Here is a 25,925-nt window from a genome sequence, read left to right on the forward strand (position 1 = left end):
TGTGCTCGATCTTTGTCTCTAAGGTACAGGAGCTGGAAGGACTCACGACTCCCTCCTCTCCTCTGGGCTCCACCTCCTCTCTGTCCGCTCCGGAGTGGGCCAGTGATGGATATGGAAGCAGTGAGTCTAATCTATTATATTATCTCTGAGTATTTGGTCTTTTGCAAATTTCCTGCCAACCCTTGGAGCTCAGACCTCTGCTTCTTGTCTGTGTGGTTCTAACACTTTGCACCTCGTGTGCTCAGACGTGAGTTCGGAGCTGGGAGCCCGTCTGCGCTTGGAGCTGGAGCAGACGGAGCGGCTGGACGCTCAGTTTGTGGAGTACCTCCGCTGCAGAGGCATCGACCCCACGGCCAACACGGACAGCGCGGCGGGCAGCATGAGCTTCAGCGAAGAGCTGCTCTCGCCAGAACTACAAGTAAGACACAAAAGCCGCTAGTGTGAGCAAAGGTATTTCACAAAACCACACCCGTCCCCTGTTGATCGCGACTCTTCTTCGCAGGCGTTACTGAGGAAGGTGTACCAGGAGAGCTGCCGAATCCTCACTCTGTCCCAGCGCCATCAGACGTCCGCTGGCCCCGCTGTGACCGGCCTGTCTCCCGGTCGGGCCCTGCAGCAGCGCTCTGTGGACGGCTCCTCTCTCCGGGACCAGCCCAGTCCTCCCATGAGCTGGCAGCAGGAGAAGAGGGCGCTGCAGGAGACCGTCATCGCACTCCGGGAGCTGCTGTGTCGCATGGCCCAAAGGCACAATGTGAGATATATGCTAATACTGCCACGTGGATGGGGGACCTCTCTTTCCTTAAGTGACCTGTGACCCGTGTTCTCTGCAGGCGGACGGAGGGGGCCAGCTCCAGGACGGGCACATGGAGCTTCAGCTGAGAGCCGAGCTGGAGGAGAGGCAGAAAGAAGTGCAGCGCGCCCACAACGTTCAGCAGGAGCAGAAGAACAAGATCCAGACCCTCAGGTGAGGATTATGACCACATTAGAAGACGTGTCTCACAGCAAGGACGTTCCAGCAGACCAAAGCAGTGTAAAAGTGGCTTGCAGCAAAAAATGATGTACTGAAATGTTGCTGTTTTGCAGGAAAAGGTTTAGAACTTGAGGATATTTCAGCCGTGTTTTGAAAATGATGAATGTGCACAGGCTTTGTTTGGCATCACTCTTACAAACTATTCTCCACTGACCCTTTTAGTTGTACCTTTTCCTTAAAGGACTACTGTTGAAGAAGGCGAGGAGGCCTTACGAAGGGAAAGAAGCAAAGTCCAGATGCTTCAGCAGGAGCTGGAGCAGGAGAGGACCCACAGCCTCCGCAAAGACATCGAGGATGGGGAGAGACGAGAGGTGAGCCCACACACTGTGTATGGATGTACTTGTGTACTTAGAATGTACAGCGTGATATCATTTTTGCCAGGGGTCTCCAACCTTTTTAACCCCATGAGCTACTTTGTCAAAATAACAAAAGAATAATGCTAATGCTAATTCAGAGACACAAAAGTATGGAACTTTTTTTTCCATAAAAAGAATGTTTCATCTCAATGAAACTCTGACCAGAGCCATGAAATGAATTGTGTCAAATCAGCATTATGTGAAAGGGTTGATTTGGTCATTTTTTCAGTCTAAAATGGTCCCTTACGTCTCTTCTACAGGCTGAACACGCATCGTCTGAGCAGCAGAGGTCAGAGGCGATGGCTCTCAGGGGTCAGGTGGAGCAGGAGAGAGTGGCCTGCAGCAACTTGAGACGAGAGCTTCAAATAGAACAGTCTCGCTGCTTGTTACTGGAGAAACATCTGCAGGACGTCCGACAGGAGCTGGAGCAATCCTCCCTCCAGCAAGACGCCTCCTCGCAGGACAAGACGCGGCTCGAGCATCTCCTGAACCTGGCGGAGTCCCGTCTGGCCGAAAGTCAGGGAGAGCTCGACGGGGAGAGAAGCCGCTCCTCCAAACAGCTCGACGAACTCAACCGACGACACGAAACGGACGCGGCCAGAGACAGGAAGTTCATCTCGGATTTACGCGCGCAGCTGGACCAGGAGAGGAGGCAGAGCGAGGAGCTGGCGTCCGAGGCCGACCGGCTGAGGGGCGAGCTGCTGCACGGGCGGAGGAAATGGGAGGAACAGGAGAGGGCCCTGAGGGAGGAGACGCTCCGGGAACAGGAGGCCGTGACCAGGCAGAAGGTAGCTTTGGGGAGCCTGGAGGTGCAGAGGCAGGAGGCGTGCGGCGCGCTGGAGGCACAGAAAAGCCTGTCCAAGCGTCAGGAAGAGGAGATCGCGGAGCTGAAGGAGAGGCTGCAGCTGATGAAGAGCAAGGAGCGGGAAAGGGAGGAGCAGTGGGAGAGGGAGAGGAGGAGGGGGCGACAGGAGCAGGCGGAGAGGGAGAAGAGACAGCAGAGCAGCTACAGTAAACTGGTGAGTGTGGGTAGATTTAGGTTCAAATTAAATATTTCATTATTGTGTTGAAATGATAGCAAAGGTTAGTCAGCAGAAAAAAACTGCCTAGACTTCATTTACCCAAGCTAGTCCAATCTTCTCAACTCAAAACTATATTTAATTTCAAGATCTTTGTAGCTTGATAGTTTATTTTCTTCTTTGTACAATTATTTTTCTTTGTACAATTATTTATTTCAAATGCTCTCCAATGTGTTGTTCCCTCAGTGTGAGCTGGAGGCTCTGAGGAAGCAGGACCAGCAGCGCCTCCAGGAGCTGCAGCGAACTCTGGCGGAGCTGGAGAAGGAAGAGCGGGCGATGGCCACACAGAGGCTGGCTGGACTGCACGGCAAAGTCCAGACCGACGCTGCTCCACACAGCCAACAGGTATTCATGGCTTTCAAATGATCTCGATATTCTAAACCAATAAAGGGATGCACTTTTCTTCTCTTCTGAATATGGCCGTTTTATCCTAGGTGCCATCGGTTCCTTCTTCAGCGCACACGGACGGGTCGTCTAAGGAGAACTCCGACCTAAGAGAGCAGCTGACATTGCTGATTCAGGAGAGATCGATGCTCAAACAGAAGATTAGCGCGTTGAGTCAACAGCTCCGGCGCACAGAGAACGAGCTGCTCCAGACCACGTCCCAAACCGAGAACAGACACGATCCAAGCGCTCACAGCAAGGTCAGTCACCGAGCGGCACGGACTGGGCTGCAGTGTTCGCGACTGAATCGTGCCATTTGATTTGTCTTAACCCGTTCTCCCTCCAGCTGCAGCGGCTGTACGAGCGGTACCTCCGTGCAGAGAGCTTCAGGAAAGCCCTGGTTTACCAAAAGCGTTACCTGCTGCTGCTGATCGGAGGTTTTCAACAGTGCGAGAGGGCCACGCTCTGCCTCATCGCCTCAATGGGAGCGCGGCCCTCGCCTTACCTCTCCACCCCCATGCGCGGATACGGCCGCTTCAGAGCAACCGTGTGCGTGGTCATCGCCATTTCAAGGTTAGCAACTCGACACGCGATCGCACGTTTAGTGAGCGATTCCCTCGACTAATTCACACTGTTCACAGAATGAAGTTTTTGACGAGAAAGTGGCAGAAGAATATTCGAAGAGTGTCTCTTTCTGGTTCCATGAACGGTCCAACTTCAGGTGAGCAATTCTTCTATTCAATGCTGTACTCTATAATCTGAGCGTGTGGATTCAGTCTTTTATAATCTTCCAGGTTCCAAAGCAGCAGTTTTAAGACCGCAGCAGCCAAATCTGGAACTCGCAGCGTTACGAGAAACCGTCGCACCATTTGTTCCCCCCAGCAAACCGTCCTTTCGCCTCCACAGAAGGTTAGCTCTCTGGTTGTTATGTCAAACGTTACATTATTTAGGATTGAAGTGACAGGTTTTTATTTCTCTTTTACGCAGATCGTCATCCAGCTCTACCACGGCCTCGGCGCAGACTGGAGCAACGTCCGCAGATCCAGAGAGATCGCTGACAGAATATATTCAACATTTAGAGAAAGTTCAGCATCGGTTGGCAGGAGTCAGGCAAGGTAGGTCATGTAGTTTTCAAATTTGGACTGAAAGAAGAAAAGAGCTGTTAAATCATTCTTTCTCCTTGTAAATAACTCTCATTATTACTTAAACATTCCACTGTTGTCTCCTCAGGTTCGCCCGTTCTCCAACCCAGCCCAAAGAAGTCCGAGCGATGAATGAATGTATCCTATCCGCACATTGTTTTACAAACGTCCCATGCCTTAACTGAAGATGTTTTTTATAAGCACATAATTTATTTTTTAAATGTTGTGTTTTATACGGTCTAAACTTCAGTATCGACTCCAAATAAATGCTTTTAAAAGTACTTCTATTTTTACACATGTTTTTTGTACTACTTGAAATTAAGAAAGCACTAATCTTCACTGGACGAGATGCCTTAAGTCTGTTTCTTTGGAGTGACGTCAGAAGGAAATGATCACAGTATTTGTTGTGTAATCTTTGTTTTTACGTGTAAATAAATATGTACATTTATATCGGCGTGGGTGTGGTTAATAGTTCGTGGTTTTAGCTAATATTCTTTCAAAATTAAGACTTGCTGGACTAACCTTTCCTGTTCTTTAAGAAGGGGCTCGCTGGTCAGGCTAAATTACTGCAAGTTAATTCACTGTTGATTCACTTGTCACAAACTTTTGGATTGATTTGCATTAACAGAAGGTCTTTATGTGTAAATAAAGCTCTTACACAATCTGTTTTAGTGAACACAAGGATAGTACTTCATGTGGTTCATCCCAACTAAAAAAAAAGGGTGAGGACTTCTGGGGTGAATCTTTTTTGGGGGTGAAATTGGAGCCCTCCATAAAGCAAGCATTTTTGTGGTTCCCAAGTTTGTGGGTCAGTTTTGTAAAATGTGATACCAGTTTGAATTCTTACATGATGCATATAATTTGACCACTACATTGTAATACACATTTTGACATTTTTCAATTGCCTTACAAAAGGGCTACAAACAAATCATTTCTAGAAAATTTAAGGGGATAAAAATGTTCACCAGAATGTACCCAATGTTACAATTTCCTTTTTATTAGATAAGTCCTGACTCGCGTTTACATTGTTCTACAGCTATATTTACAACAATTACATAATAACAAATGCATCAAAATAACTGGCCCCGTGTTCTTTCACCTCTGTCAGGGGTTCGCTTGTTTTGCGCGTCTCCATAAACCTTTCAGTCCGATATCGTTTATCCAGCACCGCGCCCTATCACCCCGCCCGTCTCTTCATCACCGACATTAAAATCGAGCGCCCCTCTTCGTGTGACGCACTATCCTGACAGCGGCTAAGCTAATGCTAATGCTAAGCTAAAGCGCGTCCAGTGACCGTACGTGTCGCAGGTCGGAGACTGAATTGAACCCGTCCCGTCCCTCCCCCTCAGTCCTGGCCCACGTAGAGCAGCTCGGTAACGTTTTCGGGTACTTGTCTGGGATGTATGGATGGATAGCTGACGGAATCTCATCGCTGTTTGAGCCCCTCGCCGGGCAGAAGTTTACCGAGTGCTCCGCGGAGGAAGGCGCCAGCGAGGGCAGCGTGCGCCCGGGATCACTGCGGCTGGAGACTAGCGGCAGAGCGGCTAAAAGGAGCTACCACAGGTCTTTAAACCACGAGAATGCTCTTCAATGATCCGAATGTGTCTGAGCGATCAGTGAAAGACAGCGAGGGGACGTCGATGTCATCACGTCTGTTATTGTCTTTCATTGTAAAGTCTTCACATGGTCGCGATCTGGCATTTAGCGTGTGTTTAACATTTGACATGTGTATGTAGATCTTAATCCGCTCACTTTTTGACACCTGATTTACTTGTCCTAGAACTGTATCTCGTCCTTGATTAAGTTTAGACCAGGATTTCACGATTTCGATCTTGTAACTGCGATTATATTTGTGATTTCTGTGATTTCTTCTATTCTGAGATATGTTCTTACCTGAGCTGAGACGAGTTGATGCGTACCTGTCTGGTCTTTGTGCCCGTTGAAGAGCTTGGTCGCCTCTAACTTCACCTCGTTTGGAGCCATAGGAAAACATTGGGAGAGACCAAATGCTAACAACATCTTTGGTCGTTTTGCGTGACTGAGGGCACACAGTTCTTCCATACTGTGATATGTTGTTACCTGAGCTTAGACGAGTTGATGTGTACCTGTCTGGTCTTTGTGTGTGACCGTGGAAGAGCGTGGTAGCTTCCAACTTCACCCCTGTTTGAAGATACAGGAATATGCTGGGAGAAGCTAGATGCTAACAACGTCTTTGGTCGTTTTGTGTGAGTGAGGGCACGCACAAAGACCAGACAGGTACGCATCAACTTGTCTAAGCTCAGGTAAGAACATGTCTCAGTATGGAAGAACGGTGACCTGTTCCTTTAAAGTCTACCAAAAATTAATATAATAATCGCATAACAAGAGATCTTAAGTAGAGCTTGCACGATATCGGAAAAACGTGCGATATCCGATACGCATGTGCGATATTGCGATTACTATCATTATCCGGCGTAGACATAAAGAGCTATAGAGTCATAATAGTAGGGTTGGCGTGTTTGTGTAATTCTAATGATTTAATTAATGTGCACCTTTTTTCCCTTTGCAGCATTGACACAAATGAAAGCGTTTACAAAAGTGAGGTGGAGGTTAAGCGACGCAAGCGTGGTGAGTTTTGGAGCGTGAATCTGAATTCTCATTTTGCGTCCTGATTATTATTTTTTGAAGCGCTTTTACTAACTCTGTGTTCTTCTTTTCCAGATGTAGTGCTAAGCTTTGTGAAGAAGACGGTCGCTGGAGTCGCCAGGCTCCTCCGACTGCGAAGGCCGGTCAAAAACAGCTACCACCAGTCCCAATATGACGACACACAGGTAGTGGTCCTCACGAAAACGCTCTTTATTCTAGCGCCGCAGTATAAGCTGTTGTGTCCTTTGGCAAGACACTTATCACGCTGTATGAGTGCGAGTGCGACTGAGTGATTTCTTGTTGTAAAGCCCATTGGAAGTAGAGAATGGACCATTTAAAGCAGGGGTCCTCAGACTTTTTTCTCTGGGGGCCACATTATTGTTCCTGACTGTGATGGGGGGCCGGACCGGGTTGGCTATAACGTATAATTGTTTGACTCAGACCAAAATGCCTCATGGTGAAGTAGAGATGACTCGCCTGCACAGTCGTCCCCACGACGATATCCACAAGATCAACACTTGATTCAGGCACATACTGTATTTGTTTCACTGTAGTGGTTTGCAAAAATAGTGATCAAATCTTCACACTTTGTTTTAATTTCCATTTATTTTTATTTTCAAATAAAACATCATTATGTAATGTGACCAAAGTAATAACTTCTTACACTTGTATTGTGCTTTACAAGCCTGTGTCACAAGCTTCTCAAAGTACTGTAGTCATTGTTCATTCTCTCCACACTCTGTGGTTAAGCTTCATTTACCACGTGGCTAAAATGTGTTTATATTCTGATCTCTTACGTAAGTGCCTCTGCTGGACACCTGCGGAATTATTTTTTATTTATTCAAATTGCCCCCTAGTGGCTGGAATGAGTAAACTGTTTTTTTAGTTAAAATATCCCAACTCCGCACAGGAATGGGCTAGAGACTTACAATTTTTTTTGACATACTCAGGGATTTGTGCTCTACAAATGGGGGTCGGATTAAATCATCTCGCGGGCCGGAGTTTGAGGACCCCTGATTTAAAGGAATAGGCCACCGTTTTTACATACTGAGATATGTTCTTACCTTAGCTTTGACGAGTTCTTTAGGACCTGTCTGATCTTCACCCGTGCCTTCAGTCACGTAAACACAGCACAGACGGCGTTAGCATTTAGCCTCTCCCTCTCTCCACTATAGCTCCAAACGAGGTGAAGATAGAAGCTACCAAGCTCTTCCACGTTTTCCCTATTTAAATATGGTTACGTGAAGTGTTCCACTACAAAGTATAATTACACAAAATTAAACAATGTGGATTTTCTAAACGGATAAAAGGGGGAACTATGTTGTAAGGCGTAATAATACCAATAGTTTGGCGTCCGCCGTCCGCACAGCAAAGTGAAGATATTACATCGCAAATTTCGTGCATGTATTGACAGAACTGAGTAAACGGGACAACAGTAATTTTTGCAGTTTGCACAAGTCGTGATTTTATGTAGCATTTCTTTGACTCTCCTTGGTGGCCCATTGTTGTGACACGCTACTGTTTTGTTGCAGCTTGTTACCCCGATGGGGATAGATGAGCTCCACACCTCGTTTATTCTCAAATCAGACTGGATCATGGGTAAGAAGAATCATTTACATTTAAACTCGCAAAACAGTTTGTTTGTTTGTTTATTGTTCATTTTTTGGTTATTTGTTTGGATTTTTGTTGCAGATAAACCAGGTGGAGTTAAGCACCCCTTTAAAAGCTCTTCTCCTCCTTTGATGAGGAAGCAAAGGCAAGTATATGGGAATTGTCTGTCTATATGGGCAGGCAGTGTAATTACAATGAGTATTAGTATTAGTAGTGCTGCACTATACGAGAGACAAAAAGCTATAATTGATAACTGACTCGAATACAGCAAAGGCAATATTATTCAGATAAAAAGTATTAAAAGTCATGAAACTAAAGTAGACAAAAGTAGCCCAAAAACATGCAATTTATTCATATATTTACTTAAATTACGTTCACTAATTAAACTTGCATGAATCTTTTGTTTTTAGACCTTTTATGAACAGATCAGATGGAAGACTTCTGTGACTGTAATATTGTGGTGGTCTTGTGTTGACAGCGGGACGGGCCTGGCTGACCGAGACAGACGAGGCTCTCTCCAGCTGCTCCCGTCCAGGCCCGCTCTGAGGCTGGGGCCCAACACTGTGGACCCCGTGTGCGCCGGCTTTGGACACAGCCGCTCCCATAAACCCAGCCTCACCGTGGAGGAGGTAAACCTGCTGACCCACAGGCCGTGTTCAGTTTAGATAAAGGAGCTTCTGAAAAGGCATGACCCCCATTTTGTTTTTTTTCCAGGCAATTAGACAAAACAACAAAGAACACTACAGACGTTTGCTGGAGATGGTGTCGGAGAAGTACAGCAAGAATCAGCCACTACCTTTTACCCAGTCAAAGCCACAAAGGTAAAGCGTTTTTATTTTATTATTTGCTCACATAAATAACAATACCGTAAATGCTCTAGTATAGTCCGGGGCCTTTATTTACTCAAGGGCATGTAGGACCAGGCCTTTATTGGAACCAGGCCACAATTAGAGACAGGCCTTTATTTCTATTTGAGCAAAACGGACGACCAGGAAAACGAAGAAAAACGAGATTTGTGTCCATTTGCACCTAAGATATTAGGTTCATTTATTAATAAACATTGCAAACCCTCTCCCAGCGGCTGAAACATTGACGCCTTTTATTTTGTCGGGACAACAGGAAGTGTTTCGTTGCTGTTAGCGGAGCTTTGACATCAATGTCACTGCAGGTTTCTGTTTCGTTTTTACCGCGGACCGGATTATTTGTTGTTATCTTGTGTAAAAGTTGAGTTTAGACGGAGCGTTTGTGTTTGTGATCGATCATGAGACTGACCCGAGAGAAGACGAGACGCTCGCGCTGATCGGAGGAGTTATTTTGAGGCGTGGGCCTGACCTGCACACGGAGCAGCTGGACGTGCTTTGAAGACGTGACTTTATTAAAACCCTGGAGGGTCACACAACATTTGTTGCTTTCCCTGTTTCTACAAACAGTCACAGGAGGTTTGAAAAGTGGCTAAATCTGTGTCAAAGTTACTCTCGGATCAGCTCCTCCGCAGCGTCCCCCTCGGCCCGGGTTCCCGTTTGTTACTTCCTGCACGTGAGTTTTCATTTACACGAGTATGAGACAAATTCCTAACATGGGGAATATTTCTACCGCTATAGTTTCTAATAAAAGCCCCGGCCTGTTTTAGAGACCGGCTTTAATTTGCCTCCGCCAGCCGCGAACCTGGCCACTGTTAGAGACCCGGCCGCTAATGGAATACAGGCCAGTATTAGAGAATTTACGGTACATTTACGGTATGTTACATTTTGTCTTCCAGCGAGACAACAACGTCTTCAAAAAATGAACACTCGACTACCTGGAAACCATTTGTCGCTAAGAAGACTGGTGTTAATTCTGGTGTCTTCACATGGAGGAACCAAACTCCAAAGGGCAGGTGAGCGTGATCACAGGTTCATTTGCATTCAGAACACAAATACAGCGGTAAATGGGGGATATATCTAACCTACTTTGAATGACTATCCCACAACAACAACAATCCACACTTTGTTCTAATGAGAGACAGTTAGATTAAGTTGAACAAAACCTTTTTTTCCACAGATGGTGCGCTGCCAATTTCAGTAACTCCTTCAGCGGGCCTTTCGAGGACACTCAACATGCAAGAGGTGCCAAGGTAGCCATTTTTCTCTTGCATGATCTACCCTGCTCTGATTGATGTAGTGTTTTTCTAATTCTCCCACGTGAACCTCCTCCAGAAGCAGACTGCGGAGCTGGACCTCTCCAGTGAAGTGGCCACTCGCTTGAGTCTGATGGACAAAGCCCCTGCAGCGGTCAGCCTCCCCGAGCCGTATCCCACACACGCTAGATACGCTGATGAAGACATACCCAGACTCAGCAAGGTGAAGCACTGGATAAAAGATTTTATGCTACACACATACTGACAGGAATAGTCAGCTTTCCTGTTTTAAAACAAGTAACTGGCAAGTCACAACAGCCGCAGTTGAAGTCATTTATTCTCCCAAAAGAGTAACTTTGCATGAGTAAAACCTCTGTAGTTTAGACCTCAACCATTAGGCTCTAAAATGTATTTGGTTCTTGTGTTTGTTTAGCAGATCATATTAATTCTCCTAAACTAAATCCAGATTTGAAAACATAATCCTCACAATTGGATTAAAGTTGTATTTGCACAACAAGTCACTGGTTCCTGATTTATATCAACTGTGAATGTATTCGGTGTGTTTTCAGGAAATGACAGCAGAAGTATCCTCTGCTCTGGCTCAGAGAGATCCCACCCTGGTTTTAAGCGCAGCGTTTAAACTGCGGATCACACAGAGGGACCTGGCCACGCTGCAGGAGGGCGGCTGGCTCAACGACGAGGCAAGTTTCTATCCTCCTCGCTCTTTCCATCCCATTATCAAGGCGTGTAGTAACATTCGCGCTCCTCCCGCCGTGTTCCTGCAGGTGATAAACTTCTACCTGTCCCTGGTGATGGACCGGAGCTCCAAAAGCGGAGGTTTAAAAGTCTACTCCTTCAGCACCTTCTTCTTTCCGAAGCTGCAGGGCACAAGCGCGGGGCAAACGGGGGGCCACGCGGCAGTGAGGCGCTGGACTAAAGCCGTGGACCTGTTCTTCTGCGACCTCATCCTGGTCCCTCTGCACCTGGGAGTCCACTGGGCACTGGCTGTAAGTGGTCAACGGTTATGGTCAGCAGTAGGTAAAGAGGAGAACCACAGATTTAATTAATGTAGTTTCCCCATTTCTCATTCGTAGGTAATCGACCTAAAATCAAAGACTGTGAACGCCTACGACTCGATGGGCCAGAGGCACGACGACATCTGCTACCTTTTACTGTGCGTATTCTCCGATTGTCCAAATACACGATCTGTTACCGATTACTCGATGCAGAACGCCTTCCTGTTACAGACTGTACATCCAGGAGGAGCACAAAGTGAAGAAAGGCCGAGAGCTGGACGTTGGTAAATGGACAGTTTGCAGCATGAGGCCCGGTGTACGTATCGCTGACCCAGTTCAGAGCTTTTGGAAACGTGCTTTTGTTCATTCTGTGCTCCACACGTGTTTCTGCAGGAGATTCCGCAGCAGAAGAACGGCAGCGACTGTGGGGTTTTCGCTTGTAAATACGCCGACTATATAGCAACAGGTCGTCCGCTCACTTTTAAACAGGTACGTAGCAGCAAGTATTCATGGCAAAAACTCAATCTCCTGATAGTTTAATAGAATACATTGAATAATAGAACAAAATCTAAATTGCTGATCAATCCAAGAACCCTAAACCACTCGAGTCCAACATCTAATAACAAGTCAGGTCATTTATAAAACTGTCAGTGCTTTATAAATAATTGCCTAAAGATTTTTGCCTGTGTTGTCAAAAATAAACGCTCATTCAGTGTTAATTTCGTCGACTAAAATATTTAGTCTTAATTTTAGTCAAAGTGATATTTTTGACGACTAAAATTGGACTAAAACTAAATTAAAAGTTTTTCATGAGACTAAAACTATGACTAAAATGTCCAGATATTTTAGTCGACTAAATAAGACTAAATAAAAATGAGAGCGAGAGACTAAAATCAGCCAAACTTCTATTGAGCGTCTGAAAGAGCCTCAGATCAGATCATTCTCTGCCAAAGGATCAGCTCTGAGCTTTGTTCATGTGGAGCAGCTCCATGAAGCAGAGGAACAACATTAAATATGATTATGATGAATATTATAAAAGCAAAGCCGACTAAATTAGTCTTAGTTTTAGTCGACTAAATTTACTTGCAATTTTAGTCAACTAAAACTAGACTAAAATTGAAAAGATTTTTTTGACTAAATCTCGACTAAAATTACACTACATTTTAGTCAAAAGACTAAGACGGGCGGCACGGTAGCGCAGCGGTTAGCGCCTCCGCTTCACAGCTAGAAGGTCCCGGGTTCGATTCCCACCAGGACGGGGCCTTTCTGTGTGGAGTTTGCACGTTCTCCCCGTGTCTGTGTAGGTTTCCTCCGGGTACTCCGGTTTCCCCTACCACTAAAAACATGTGCAATAGGTGAATCCTCCAGCCAGGTGATTCTGACCATCAGCCTGGCTCCACATCATGGAGATGGGCCCCCGGGCGCGGCACGGCCGTCGACCACTGCTCCTTACGGGTTGCCCCAGTGGCAGAGGACAAATTTCCCTACGGGGACAATAAAGTATACAAACAAACAAACAAACAAAGACTAAAACTAAAATAAAATATGTTGTCAAAATTAACACTGCGCTCATTGATGTCTTTTCTTTTCTCCTCACAGTGCCATATGCCTCTCTTCCGCAAGTTAATGATTTGGGAGATCCTCAATCAAAAGCTGCTATAAGAAGTTGACCACAGCGTAACTTGGAACCACACGCTAATTGGATGAATGTATTTAAGAAGACCACGTGAAAAGGGCCAAAGCCGGTGGACGTTTTATTATAAGCTGACCGCTGTGTCTGGACAAGTCTTAACCAAGTCGTCTTATGTCCCTCAACTCTGCGGGATGTAACGCAGGTTTCTTATCTCTGAGTTTTAATTGGAGACATTATGGGATTATCGAATCGCGCCACATGCTTGGGTACTACTGACGTCTCAAGTGCCTTTCCGTCCTGAGCAAGTTGTTTTGTAAAGTTAGAAATTGACAAAGTAGATCTAATTGCCGTCTTTGGGTCTCATCCTGTCAAAACATGTTGTAAGATTGTAATTTATTATTTATAGAATGGCTGACTGAAGAGGTTTTGAAAGTGTAAATAGCTGCTATTTGTTCGGATGCTCATGTGAAGCTTTAAATTTTTATCTTTGAACTCAGAGGCTGTTATTGTTTTTTACTATGATATTGTAACTTAGCAATCTACTGTAACATTGTGCTTTGTTTTCGGTAATATTTAATTTGCTCCCTAGCCTCACTACCTATGATTGTAATAAAGTATTTCTCTGCAGTATTGATGATCTCGAATCTCTAATTCAATGGTTAAATAAGAATGTATCTGTTGGGAAAAATTGCTTTAATTGTATGTTGTCAAGGATGACCATGTAACAAACTTCTCAGCTAAATTTATGAGCTGTGGAATTAAAACGAGCAGGTGTACATTATGTTCACGATTTTCTGATTCATCTAGCAGTGGCAACATGTGGTGGCTTCAGGTGGTATTCAGGGTTATCTACAATTTTAGACTTTAATTATAATTATGCCCTATTATGCTCTATACCCTTCGGGTGCTCGAGGGTTCGTGGGAGTTCGCCCAACCAGTCCACATGTGTTTTGTGGATCTGGAGAAAGCGTTCGACCGCGTCCCTCGTGGTGCCCTGTGGGGGGTGCTCCGGGAGTATGGGGTCCGGGGCCCTCTGCTAAGGGCTGTCCGTTCCCTGTATGACCGCAGCAGGAGCTTGGTTCGCATTGCCGGCAGTAAGTCAGACCTGTTCCCGGTGCGTGTTGGTCTCCGCCAGGGCTGCCCTTTGTCACCGGTTCTGTTCATTACTTTTATGGACAGAATTTCTAGGCGCAGCCAGGGGCCGGAGGGTGTCCGGTTTGGGAGCCTCAGGATCTCATCTCTGCTGTTTGCAGATGATGTTGTTCTGTTGGCTTCAACGAACCAGGACCTTCAGCACGCACTGGGGCGGTTTGCAGCCGAGTGTGTAGCGGCCGGGATGGGGATCAGCACCTCCATATCTGAGGCCATGGTTCTCCACCGGAAAAAGGTGGTTTCCCTCTTCAGGTCGGTGGGGAGTCCTTACCTCAAGTGGAGGAGTTCAAGTATCTCGGGGTCTTGTTCACGAGTGAGGGACGGATGAAGCGTGAGATCGACAGACGGATCGGTGCGGCGTCAGCAGTGATGCGGTCGCTGTATCGGTCTGTCGTGGTGAAGAGGGAGCTGAGTCGGGGCAAAGCTCTCGATTTACCGATCGATCTACGTTCCCACTCTAATAATAATAATAATGCATTGGTTTTATATAGCGCTTTTCTCGACACTCAATGGCGCTTTACATTGCACTATTCGTTCACTCCATACTCGGTGGTGGTAAGCTACTATTGTAACCACAGCTGCCCTGAGGTAGACTGACGAAAGCGAGGCAACCAGTCTGCGCCATCGGCCCCTCCGACCACCACCAACCACTCATTCACTCACTACATTCGCTAGGCTTCCTGGTGTTACCAAACGGTCTCCCATCCAAGTACCGACCAGGCCCTTCCCTGCTTAGCTTCCAAGGTCTGACGGGATCGGGCAGAGCAAAGCCGCTATGGCCCTCTCACCTATGGTCATGAGATTTGGGTCATGACCGAAAGGACAAGATCGCGAATACAAGCGGCCAAAATGAGTTTCCTTCGCAGGGTGGCTGGGCGCACCCTTCGAGATCGGGTGAGGAGCTCAGTTACCCGGGAGGAGCTCGGAGTAGAGTCGCTGCTCCTTCACGTCGAAAGGAGCAGCTGAGGTGGCTCGGGCATCTGTTCCGGATGCCTCCTGGTCGCCTCCCGCGGGAGGTGTTCCAGGCATGTCCTAGTGGGACAAGGCCTCGTGGAAGGCCCAGGACACGGTGGTGGGACTATGTCTCCGAGCTGGCCTGGTGTCGCCTCGGGGTCCCCCCAGAACAGCTGGAGGAGGTGTGTGTGGATCGGGAAGTTTGGGCATCTCTGCTGAGACTGCTGTCCCCGCGACCCGGCCCCGGATAAAGCGGAAGAAAATGGATGGATGGATGGATGGATGGATGGGTTATAATTATGCTTTGGCAATGCATTTAAGTTTAAGTAAATTTTATAAGGGAGTACCACTGATATAAAATTATTTGTGCATGGTTATTAGCAGTGGGGTATTTTTTCTAAAGATTATGCATTTGTACAATAATAATAAAATAATAAAATAAAGAATAACATTCTTGACAAGAAAAAAAACAAAAACACAGCACTCAGCCCATCGTAAAGCTCAGAGCCCACATTGAGCACTTGAGCTCGTGCTCCTGAAGAGGACTGTTGTTCCTTTGTCTCTGACCAGTTGGATCAATCAACATTTCGCTGTGGCCCTGCCTCTTGGTGAACTACCAGAACGGACGGTTAAAGCCTCAGCCTTAAAGTGACTGTTGACTCTTCTCTGAAATGACTCATTTATTTTTGGTAAAACTGTTGTATGTAAAATAGCTGTGCCTAGTTGTTTTGCAAATATTTTTGTATTGTCTGTAACTGTAACAACTTTGAGATGTATATAGTTATCTAACTATTGATTAAAAAGAGATTTGTGAATGTGTCGATTTATATTTGCAAGGATAACATAAGTGATAAGATTTGCTCCGAGCGTTTCACTTTCCACCAGTCCAAAAGCTTCTCTGAAATGAATTTTACAGTAGCCCCCTTGGGAATTTAGATTCAGAAAAATGAATGTGAATCCCACTTTTTCCAGATTTCTTTTGGATTGCGATATGACTGGATGCTCATCCTGTAGTAATTAACATCCATTAAAAAATATTACCAACTGTGTTTTGTTAGGCATTAATTACAATAAACTAATTTGCATGACGCATGTTGCGTCAATAAAACTGTTACTTCTTACGTAGGACATTTTACTTTTTAAAGGAAAGAAACCTAATTACTATTATATTATATTACTATCGTTTTTAATAAAATAATTCCGCAAAATGAGCTAAAAATTATATATAAAATTTTATATTTACGTTAGTCAAAAAGGGGAAGTAGTCCGCTGTCCACTCTGACCAATCAGAGGAGTCGCTCGCCAAAACACTTCCGCCTTGTGGTCCGACCTGCCTTTCCACTGCTTCGGCCGGTGTGATCGCGTTCATCTGGAGTTCAACATCACAAGCTCAGTCATTTACCAAGGTGCTTTTCGCTGATTTCACTGGACATATCGTTGAATAACTCACACCAGCGCAGCTTAGCTTCGGGGATTGCTTGTTTTGCCAAAACTCAGGCTGGAATCGGGTCTTGTTAGCATCCAGAAGCTACCACATGCTAACGTGTGTGCCAGGAGGGCTGGGGTGTGAATGAGATGACAGCACCAAGCATGTAGAAGCTTTCAGGACAAATGAGCCTATAAATAACACCACTGATCGATATAAATTTAGACCTTTTATTTTTTTATTCACGGATTAGCATTGACACGAGCTCTGTAGTGACTTGGTTGTTGTCATTTGTGCAGATCATGCCTCCCAAAAAGCCAGAAGCCCCAAAACCACTTCCATTAATCGGTCGATTCGGAACCTCTTTGAAGATAGGAATTGTGGGATTACCTAATGTTGGGTAAGTGCACTTTTTCAATACTCCAGAGACGACTCATAACATAAGAACAATAGTTGTGCAAGTGTTTGTTATTGTTGTGATTAAAGGCGCATTATGCAACTTTTTATTTGAAAAACAAAGATGATATTTGTGCATGTTGGACCTTGTCATACCCAGCGGCGGTATGTGGGGTTAGTATGGTACCTTTACTTTCCATCACAGTGATCTCTAGGACGCTCCAGGATCAATTGTTTGGAAGGTTTTCACTACTCTTTCCAAAAAAAACAGCAAAGCAATTTATCCTGGAGCTTTGTCGAGAACATAGAACAAAGGCGCCATGCTGACCACTAACCGAGCCGCTCGGTCACTATAAGGTTAAATACACAATAATATCAACTTTTTTTTCCACATAAAAAGTTGCAAAATGCGTCTTTAATATTGTTGTGTTGGGTACAGCCAATTTAAAGGAATAGGCCACCGTTTTTACATACTGAGATATGTTCTTACCAAACCGTAGTCGAGTTAATATATCCCCGTCTGGTCTTTGTACGTGCGCTCTGTCAGCCAAACGGAGCACATACGCAGCCTCTCCCACATGTCATATGGCTCCAAAAAAGCTCACGATAGAAGCTACCAAGCTCTTCCACGTGTTCCCTATTTAAATAAAGTTACGTGAAGTGTTTTCATGCGAAGTATATTTACACAGAAATGTAACATGTCGATTTTATAAGCAAATAAAAAGGGGGACTATATTGTGAGGCGTAATGATACAGGAGCACAGCGTCCGCGCAGTAACTCCTAAAGACTTCCCCCGCTCACTTCCGTCAATAGAAGCTGTGTGACTTGTAGAAGAGCCTTTTACAACAAGCAGAAAATATATTTTCGTAAAGTGCTTGCGCATTCCTACCTCATGGTCGAGGTCCTGAGTCCTGTGTCGTCGTCCGGGGTGAGTTGGAAATCCGTGAAACATTACTACACTATATACTTTCTGCTTGTTATCACAGCCCGGCACGATGCACGTAAAAGGCATTGTTCACAAGTTACCCACGCTTCTTCAACTGTTCTCTGCGAGCTCTCTACAAGTCACGCAGCTTCTATTGACGGAAGTGAGCGGGGGAAGTCTTTAGGAGTTACTGCGCGGACGCTGTGCTCCTGTATCATTACGCCTCACGATATAGTTCCCCTTTTTATCTGCTTATAAAATCGACATGTTACATTTCTGTGTAAATATACTTTGCATGAAAACACTTCACGTGACTTTATTTAAATAGGGAACACGTGGAAGAGCTTGGTAGCTTCTATCGTGAGCTGTTTTGGAGCTATGTGACATGTGGGAGAGGCTGCGTATGTGCTCCGTTTGCGTGACAGAGCGCACGGACAAAGACCAGGCGGGGATATATTAACTCGGCTAAGGTTAGGTAAGAACATGTCTCAGTATGTAAAAACGGTGGCCTATTCCTTTAAAAAAAACAAAAACATGATGAATAGAGCCAGGTTTATAACTATACTCTAAATGTTGGATTGGGTTCCAAAAGGTCTCTGTAATCTCAAAAGGTTGGTCTGTGTTAAGAAGTGCTGTGGGGATGTGTGGTCACAGTAACAACAAGCTGCCTTTCCGTGCTTTAGGAAATCCACCTTCTTCAATGTCCTGACCAAGAGCCAAGCGGCAGCTGAGAATTTCCCGTTCTGCACAATCGACCCCAACGAGAGCAGAGTGCCGGTGCCGGATGAACGCTTCGACTTCCTCTGCCAGTACCATAAGCCAGCAAGGTACGCGAAATGACGAGGAAATGCTCCCAGTTACCATGTTTGGAATAATGCCATTGTGCATTTTGTAAAAGGTCCTTGAAGCCATGCAAAATGAACTATTAAATGTTGTGTTGACCAAACGTAGATTTAGTTGACTGAACTTGCATGACATTAAAGAAGCAAATTAATTCAAATGGCTACTTCATGACAAAAGAGAAAAGAAGAGAAATGAAAAGGAATCGTTTATGTTTACCTGAGAACATTTGTACCCGCAGTAAAGTGCCGGCCTTCCTGAATGTGGTGGACATTGCCGGCCTGGTGAAGGGCGCCCACTCGGGACAGGGTCTGGGAAACGCCTTCCTCTCCCACATCAGCGCCTGTGACGCCATCTTCCACATGACGCGTGAGTGCCGTCGGCAGCTGTTTGGTTCGAGCCGCGTGGTCTGGACATGTGTGCTTCTTGTGGTGGGGCAGTTGTTTTCTCAGCTGGTGTCGCTGTGGAGGCCACCCTTCAGTGTTTCGTGACATGACGGGACTCTAACAAAATATACCAATTTAAACTGTTAAAAGACGAATGTGCCAATTGCCCCTGTTTTAGATTTTGTTATCACTTGAGTTTGGCCAGTCTTTATCACAGAAATTCCTTATTATCGAAATCTACAAACTCCTCCACAACGCACCACACGTGACAAATGTAGGCTTGGAACCTTAACGCCTCTGTCTCTCACTGAAATGTTATCAATTGTACCTGTATATTGCGCAGGTGCGTTTGATGACGAAGACATTATCCACGTGGAGGGGAACGTGGACCCGGTGAGGGACATCGAGATCATCCACGAGGAGCTCCGGCTGAAGGACGAGGAGATGATCGCTCCCATCCTCGACAAGCTGGAGAAGACCGCCGTGAGGGGAGGGGACAAGAAGCTCAAGCCCGAATATGTGAGTCTGGAATGGACTATGATGTGTCATCAATGATAGATATTTTTTTCATAAATATTGGGACATCGACTCAATTCTTATGTTTTTAGCTCAATAAACCACCACACTGGATTTGAAATAAAACAACAAAGATGTCCTTAAACAGCAAGCTTTCATCTTTAATTTGAGGGTATTTATTTACATCCAAATCAGATAAATGGTGTAGGAACTACAAGCGTTTTTATGTGAGCCTCCCACTTTTTAAGGGACCAAAGGTAATGGGACAAAGTAACAGTTGTAAGTCAAGCTTTTTCCTTTTTAATATTTGGTTGCAAACCTTTGTAGTCAATGACAGCCTGAAGTGTGGAAGGCACAGACGTCACCAGACGCCGGGTTTCATCCCTGGTGATGCTCTGCCAGGCCTCTACTGTAAATGTCTTCAGTTCCTGCTTGTTCTTGGGACATTTTCCTATCAGTTTTGTCTTCAGCAATTGGATTTATGTGAGGTGATTGATTTGGCCACTCAATAACATTCCACTTCTTTGCCTTAAAAAGCTCTTTGGAGGCTTCGGCAGTAGCTTCGGGTCATTGTCCATGTGCACTGTGAAGCGGCGTCCAAGCATTTGGCTGAATATGAGCTCATAATATTGCCCCAAACACTTCAGAATTCATCCTGCTGCTTTTGTCAACAGTCACATCATCAATAAATACAGTATAAGGGAACCAGTTCCATTGGCCCAAACAAGCCCAGGCCATGATGCTGCACCACCATGTTTCACTGAGGAGGTGGGATGTTATGGATCATGAGCAGATCCTTTATTTCTCTATACTCTTCTCTTCCATCACTCTGGTACAAGTTGATCTCAAGTTAATCAGAACTGTAAAGGCTTTTTTAGAGTTTTTTTGGCAAGCTCTAATGGTTATTCGTCTGTGTTCTTTCTGGTGAAGTCTTCTCTTGATTGTTGACTTTGACACACACACGCCACCTCCTGGAGAATGTTTTTGATCTGACCTCTTGTTGTGAAGGGGTTTTCTTCACCAGGGAAAGAATTCTTTGGTCGTCCACCACATTTGTCATCCGTGGTCTGCCAAGTCTTTTGGTGTTTTTCAGCTCACCTGTGTGTTCTTTCTTTTTAATAATGTTTCAAACTGGTGATTTAGCCACGCCTAATATGTTTGCTCTCTCTCTGATGGGTTTGTTTTGATTCTTCAGCCTAATAATGGCTCGCTTCACTGACAGTGACAGCTCTTTAGATCTCATATTGATACTTAACACACTTGAAATGAACTCTGGACGTCTCATCTGTTCCTTATAAATGGGATACAGAGGGAAGAGCAAACACCAGGCCATGGAACAGCTCAGCAGGACTTGTCCCATTACTTATGGTCCCTTGAAAAGTGGGAGGCTCACATAAAATTATGTTAAAGTTATAATTCCTACATCGTTCAACTAATTTGGATGAAAACACTCTCAAATTTGAAATCGATTGTGGTTGTTCATAGAGTCAAAAAGATAAGGATGTCAATGTCCCAATATTTATGGACCTGACTGTATACTAAGGCTGGGACGATCCACTTTTGTCACAATCCGATACGTATCACGATACTCGGGGGGCCAATTCGATATGTATCACGATACAATAAGTAATTATGATCAGTGATACGTTTACCTTAAAAAGTGTCAAAAGTTTATAAACCAAATGATATTTATTGTTATATTAAGTGTTAAGATTGAAAAGCGCATTAACACAAAATGTATCAAAGTGCTGTGTAACGGTTACTGGAAAACAAAGGAGTGTGTGATAAAAATGCCTCCAAACACAAGTACTGAAAGTATTGAGATACTTGATAAAGTATCAGTACTTGGTATTGAAGTGTTATGATTGGATCTGATATTTTGTCCCAGCCCTAATATGTTGGTCACTAATGTAAACTATAGTTGTAAATTTAAAAATAAAAAAGGGTGTTACTAGGACAAGTTAGCCACTCCTGTAGGTGTTTCTAAAGTCCGCCTGTGGCCAGAGATCTTAAAGGAATAGGCCACCGTTTTTACATACTGAGATATGTTCTTGCCTAACCTTAGTTGAGTTAACATATCCCCGTCTGGTCTTTGTCCGTACGGAGCCTCTCCCACATGTCACATAGCTCCAAAAAAGCTCACGATAGGAACTACCAAGCTCTTCCACGTGTTCCCTATTTAAATAAAGATACGTGAAGTGTTTTCATGCTAAGTCTATTTACACAGAAATGTAGCATGTCGATTTTATAAGCAGATAAAAAGGGGGACTATATTGTGAGGCGTAATGATACAGGAGCACAGCGTCCGCGCAGTAACTCCTAAAGGTTATTGACGGAAGTGAGCGGGGGAAGTCTTTAGGAGTTACTGCGCGGACGTTGTGCTCCGTTTGCGTGAAAGAGCGCACGGACAAAGACCAGACGGGGATATGTTAACTCGACTAAAGTTAGGTAAGAACATATCTCAGTATGTAAAAACGGTGGCCTATTCCTTTAAGTGTTGCTGATGAAGCTTCTTGAATGTGAAGCGAAACGTCCAACAGTTCAACTACTAAGTACAGATGACAGCTCAAGGCATTTTAAAACGTAACATTGCTGTGTTGTAAAGTAATCTGGAGCGATTTATACAAAGGATCCTAACATGGTGCAAATTTAGCATTGTTTACACCTGTTTCATTTCACTGTCAGCTTGGTAAATTGTTATGAAGTGGCCATCGAATCATTGAACCTCATAGCTTGGATTGACGGGGTTCACATCTTTGTTCAGGACATCATGATCAAGGTCAAGAACTGGGTGGAGGAAGAGAAAAAGCACGTGCGCTTTTACCATGACTGGAACGACAAAGAGGTACGTCCTGGCTGTGTTCGGTGTGTGTTCTCCTATTTATTTACTTATTCATCCACAAAATGAACCAAAGATAATGAAGTCATAATAGAATAGATGACCAACCTACATGACAGTATATTCATCCGTCTACTTGAATGTTGTTGTTTCCACAGATCGAGGTCCTGAACAAGTACCTCTTACTCACGTCCAAGCCCATGATCTACCTGGTCAATCTGTCAGAGAAAGATTACATCAGGAAAAAGAACAAGTGGTGCGTAGTGAAAAACCCTCCTCACTAGATCCGTCACTGTGGTGTTTCCATTTGTGACGAGTTCACTGTTGATCGCAGGTTGGCTAAAATAAAGGAGTGGGTGGACGCCCACGACCCCGGGGCCGTGGTCATCCCCGTCAGTGGGGCGGTGGAGTCCAAACTGTTTGACATGGAGGAGGACGAGAGGAACAAGTACTGTGAGGAGCAGAAGACACAGAGGTGAGATTTGAGGCTTCGTGGCAAGACATGGATGATGTTTACTAACTTTGCATCACTAAAACGGTGAAAAACTTTTATTCCCTGTGAATTACCTATGTTTGCCAACAGGGGGCGACAAATATGCCAATCTATGCTTTCAGATTTACAGGTTTTGGTGGAAAAACTGAACTTCTTAACTCCCACCTGAACGGATCCCATTTTCTCCAGTTTGGCTTTACCCTAATCAAAAAGCTTCTTGGGAAAAAAGCACCAAAATAGCCAAAAAAAATGAGAAGAAAACAAGGATCTAAATGCAACAAAAATGTGACAAAAATTCAACAAAGATGTGACAAAAAATCGACAAAAAATTGACAAAAATTCAACAAAAATGTGACAAAAACTCAACAAAAATGTGACAAAAACTCCACAAAAATGTGACAAAAACTCAACCAAAGAGTGACAAAAATTCAACAAAAATGTGACAAAAATTCAACAAAAACTCAAGCAAAGAGTGACAAAAATTCAACAAAATGTGACAAAAATTCAACAAAAATGTGACAAAAATTCAACAAAAAGGTGAAAAAAAATTCAACAAAAATGTGACACAAACTCCACAACAATGTGACAAAAATTCAACAAAAACTCAACCAAAGAGTGACAAAAATTCTACAAAAAAAGTGACAAAAATTCAACAAAAAAGTGACAAAAATGTGACAAAAAGAAGGAAAAAAAAAGAGAAAAAAAAACATACATAACGGTGACACAACACAGTAACAATGCGAGGAAACAGAGGCCTATATAATAGTCAAAGAGGACAGAATGCATTTGGTTTAGGCGGGTGGTAAGAGGTTAACCAAGCGTGTTTTCTCCAGTTCAGCTTTTCCCAAATCTAAAAGGTTACAGCCTACAGGCCAGGGTAACACCTCATTTGAAAGCTAAGATCTGTGTTTTCATCAAATTTTTATCACATTTATGTTACTTTTTTTTGGTCACTTTTTTGTCGTGTTTTTGTTCCTTTTCCATTGCTCTTTAGTGACTTTTTCATCACATTTTTGTCGCTCTTTTGTTGCATTTTCACCCTTGTTTGGGTCTCTTTTTTGTAGCTGTATAAAGCCAGACTGGAGAAAATACACTGGTTCAGCACGTTTTCTCCAGTTTGGCTTTACCCAAATCTTAAAGCCTCTTGAAAGAAGCGTCAAAAAAAAGAAAATAAGACGTGCCAGAAAAGCAACAATAACACAATATAAAAAGTGATGGAACGGAAACAAAGAAACAACAAAAATGTGCCGGAAAAGAGACAATAACGCTGTAAAAAGGCGACCAAAAACACAACAAAATAGTGACAAAAGCAAAACAAACAATGACCAAAAAGCAATGAAAAAGTGACAAAAAAAAAAAAAAAAAACTATGAAAATGCAACAAAAAAAGAAACAAAAACACTCCAAAAATGTGACAAAAATGCAGCGACAAATTTACAATCAGTTCGGTAAGCTCCAGTCGAGAAGCTTTTAGATTTGGGTAAAGCCGAACTGGAGAAAATGCCCTCGGTTGAAGTGGGTTAACCTCTTACCACCCGCCAAAACCAAATGCATTCTCTCCTCTTTGCCATTGTCGTCACTTTTTATTTCCATGATGTGTTTTTGTCACTTTTTTTTAATTACTTTTTTGCTTTTCTTTTGTCACTTTTTTGCTGGATTTTTCTGTCTTTTTTTTTGCTGGATTATTGTCACTTTTTTGCTGGATTTTTCTGTCTTTTTTTTGCTGGATTATTGTCACTTTTTTGCTGGATTTTTGTCATTTTTTTGCTGGATTTTTGTCATTTTTTTTTCTGGATTTTTGTCATTTTTTTCTGATGGATTTTTGTCTTTTTTTTTCTGGATTTTTGTCTTTTTTTTGCTGCTCTTTTGTCACCTTTTTGTTGAGTTTTTGTCATTTTTGTTGTGTTTACATCCTCATTTTCTTTTTTTCTTTTTTATCACCGTTTTGAAGAAGCTTTTAGATTTGGAGAACTTGGAGAACAGGAGAAAACATGTTCAGGTGGGAGTTAAAGAGTTTAAGAGGTTAAAGAAACAATGTTAATCAACATAACATGGTTGCCGGGACCCTTGGTTTTGGATTGAGAAGAGCGCTCCCTAAAGAAAAATATAATCTCTTATCGCTTTATTCACAGTGTACTGACCAAAATAATAAAGACGGGTTATGCCACGCTACAGCTGGAGTACTTCTTCACAGCGGGACCAGACGAAGTGCGAGCGTGGACCATAAAGGTAAAAACATTTGCTTGTTTTAACCTATTCATATTATATACATCATGTATCTGCATTTTTAAAGTTATAAATGTTTCTTCATTCTTCAGAAAGGATCAAAGGCTCCTCAGGCCGCTGGGAAAATCCACACCGACTTCGAAAAAGGCTTCATCATGGCTGAAGTGATGAAGTACAGCGACTTCAAAGAGGAGGGCTCCGAAAGTGCAGTTAAGGTACGACACCCTTCCTACGCACACAGGTGGATAACGCCGAGAATACTATTGATTTATACCTTTTTTTTTTACTTATTCTGTTACCAGGCCGCTGGAAAATACAGGCAACAAGGAAGGAACTACATTGTGGAGGACGGGGACATTATCTTTTTCAAATTCAACACGCCCAATGCGCCCAAGAAGAAGTAAACGGGCTGACAAGTTCACAAAACGACTCCCCTCGCTTTTCACCTGTTCAGTCAACGGAGGACCACTCACTGCATTCCTGTTTTTGTGTCTTGGGAGTACGGATATTTCTCAGCGAAAGGAAATAAATAATATTACCTTGCCATTACACATTACAAATTTCTGTTTTACGCCAATATGTACACGACGTTAAATTCAAGAAATGAGAAGATCCAGAACAATTCGGTTACATTTGATATAATTTACTATTTCATGTAAATTTATGCTGTCTCGTTCTACTCTATATTTTGGCCAGCTACGCTAACAGAAATGGGGAACGGATCTGAAATTTCACATCCGGAGTCAGCGTGTGTCAATAAAAAGAACAGCGTTGCCACTT

General features: G+C 43.9%; 3 protein-coding genes across 5 annotated transcripts in view; all 3 read left to right on the forward strand.

Moving 5' to 3' along the window:
- Positions 1–4,379, forward strand: part of pcnt (pericentrin) — a 38,335-nt gene extending 33,956 nt beyond the window's left edge. For all 3 annotated transcript variants that reach the window (XM_079573845.1, XM_079573847.1, XM_079573846.1), the window contains 13 exons: positions 24–120; positions 246–418; positions 503–751; positions 831–964; positions 1,212–1,341; positions 1,647–2,405; positions 2,652–2,810; positions 2,900–3,109; positions 3,196–3,422; positions 3,491–3,570; positions 3,644–3,758; positions 3,837–3,964; positions 4,080–4,379. In XM_079573845.1, the coding sequence (XP_079429971.1) occupies positions 24–120; positions 246–418; positions 503–751; positions 831–964; positions 1,212–1,341; positions 1,647–2,405; positions 2,652–2,810; positions 2,900–3,109; positions 3,196–3,422; positions 3,491–3,570; positions 3,644–3,758; positions 3,837–3,964; positions 4,080–4,123 (2,505 nt within the window). In that variant the 3' untranslated portion in view covers positions 4,124–4,379. The remainder of the gene's footprint in view (positions 1–23; positions 121–245; positions 419–502; positions 752–830; positions 965–1,211; positions 1,342–1,646; positions 2,406–2,651; positions 2,811–2,899; positions 3,110–3,195; positions 3,423–3,490; positions 3,571–3,643; positions 3,759–3,836; positions 3,965–4,079) is intronic.
- An 875-nt stretch (positions 4,380–5,254) lies between these two features.
- On the forward strand, positions 5,255–13,646 carry senp2 (SUMO specific peptidase 2). The gene is made up of 15 exons (XM_079573864.1): positions 5,255–5,554; positions 6,540–6,598; positions 6,692–6,801; positions 8,149–8,215; positions 8,309–8,372; positions 8,706–8,856; positions 8,942–9,048; positions 9,987–10,103; positions 10,268–10,340; positions 10,423–10,566; positions 10,913–11,350; positions 11,438–11,517; positions 11,591–11,675; positions 11,753–11,848; positions 12,959–13,646. The coding sequence occupies exons 1-15, from the start codon at positions 5,391–5,393 to the stop codon at positions 13,019–13,021; spliced, it is 1,818 nt and encodes a 605-aa protein (XP_079429990.1). The 5' UTR covers positions 5,255–5,390; the 3' UTR covers positions 13,022–13,646.
- A 2,852-nt stretch (positions 13,647–16,498) lies between these two features.
- LOC306975902 (obg-like ATPase 1) lies at positions 16,499–25,925 on the forward strand. Its single transcript, XM_079573700.1, has 11 exons — positions 16,499–16,504; positions 16,827–16,924; positions 18,530–18,673; positions 18,928–19,055; positions 19,416–19,591; positions 22,353–22,433; positions 22,586–22,683; positions 22,762–22,902; positions 25,052–25,148; positions 25,238–25,360; positions 25,448–25,925. Exons 2-11 carry the CDS (start codon positions 16,827–16,829, stop codon positions 25,547–25,549), a joined length of 1,188 nt encoding a protein of 395 aa, XP_079429826.1. The 5' UTR covers positions 16,499–16,504; the 3' UTR covers positions 25,550–25,925.

Source organism: Gobius niger (assembly GCF_951799975.1).
Source record: "Gobius niger genome assembly, chromosome: 16".
Taxonomy (NCBI): Eukaryota; Metazoa; Chordata; class Actinopteri; order Gobiiformes; family Gobiidae; genus Gobius; species Gobius niger.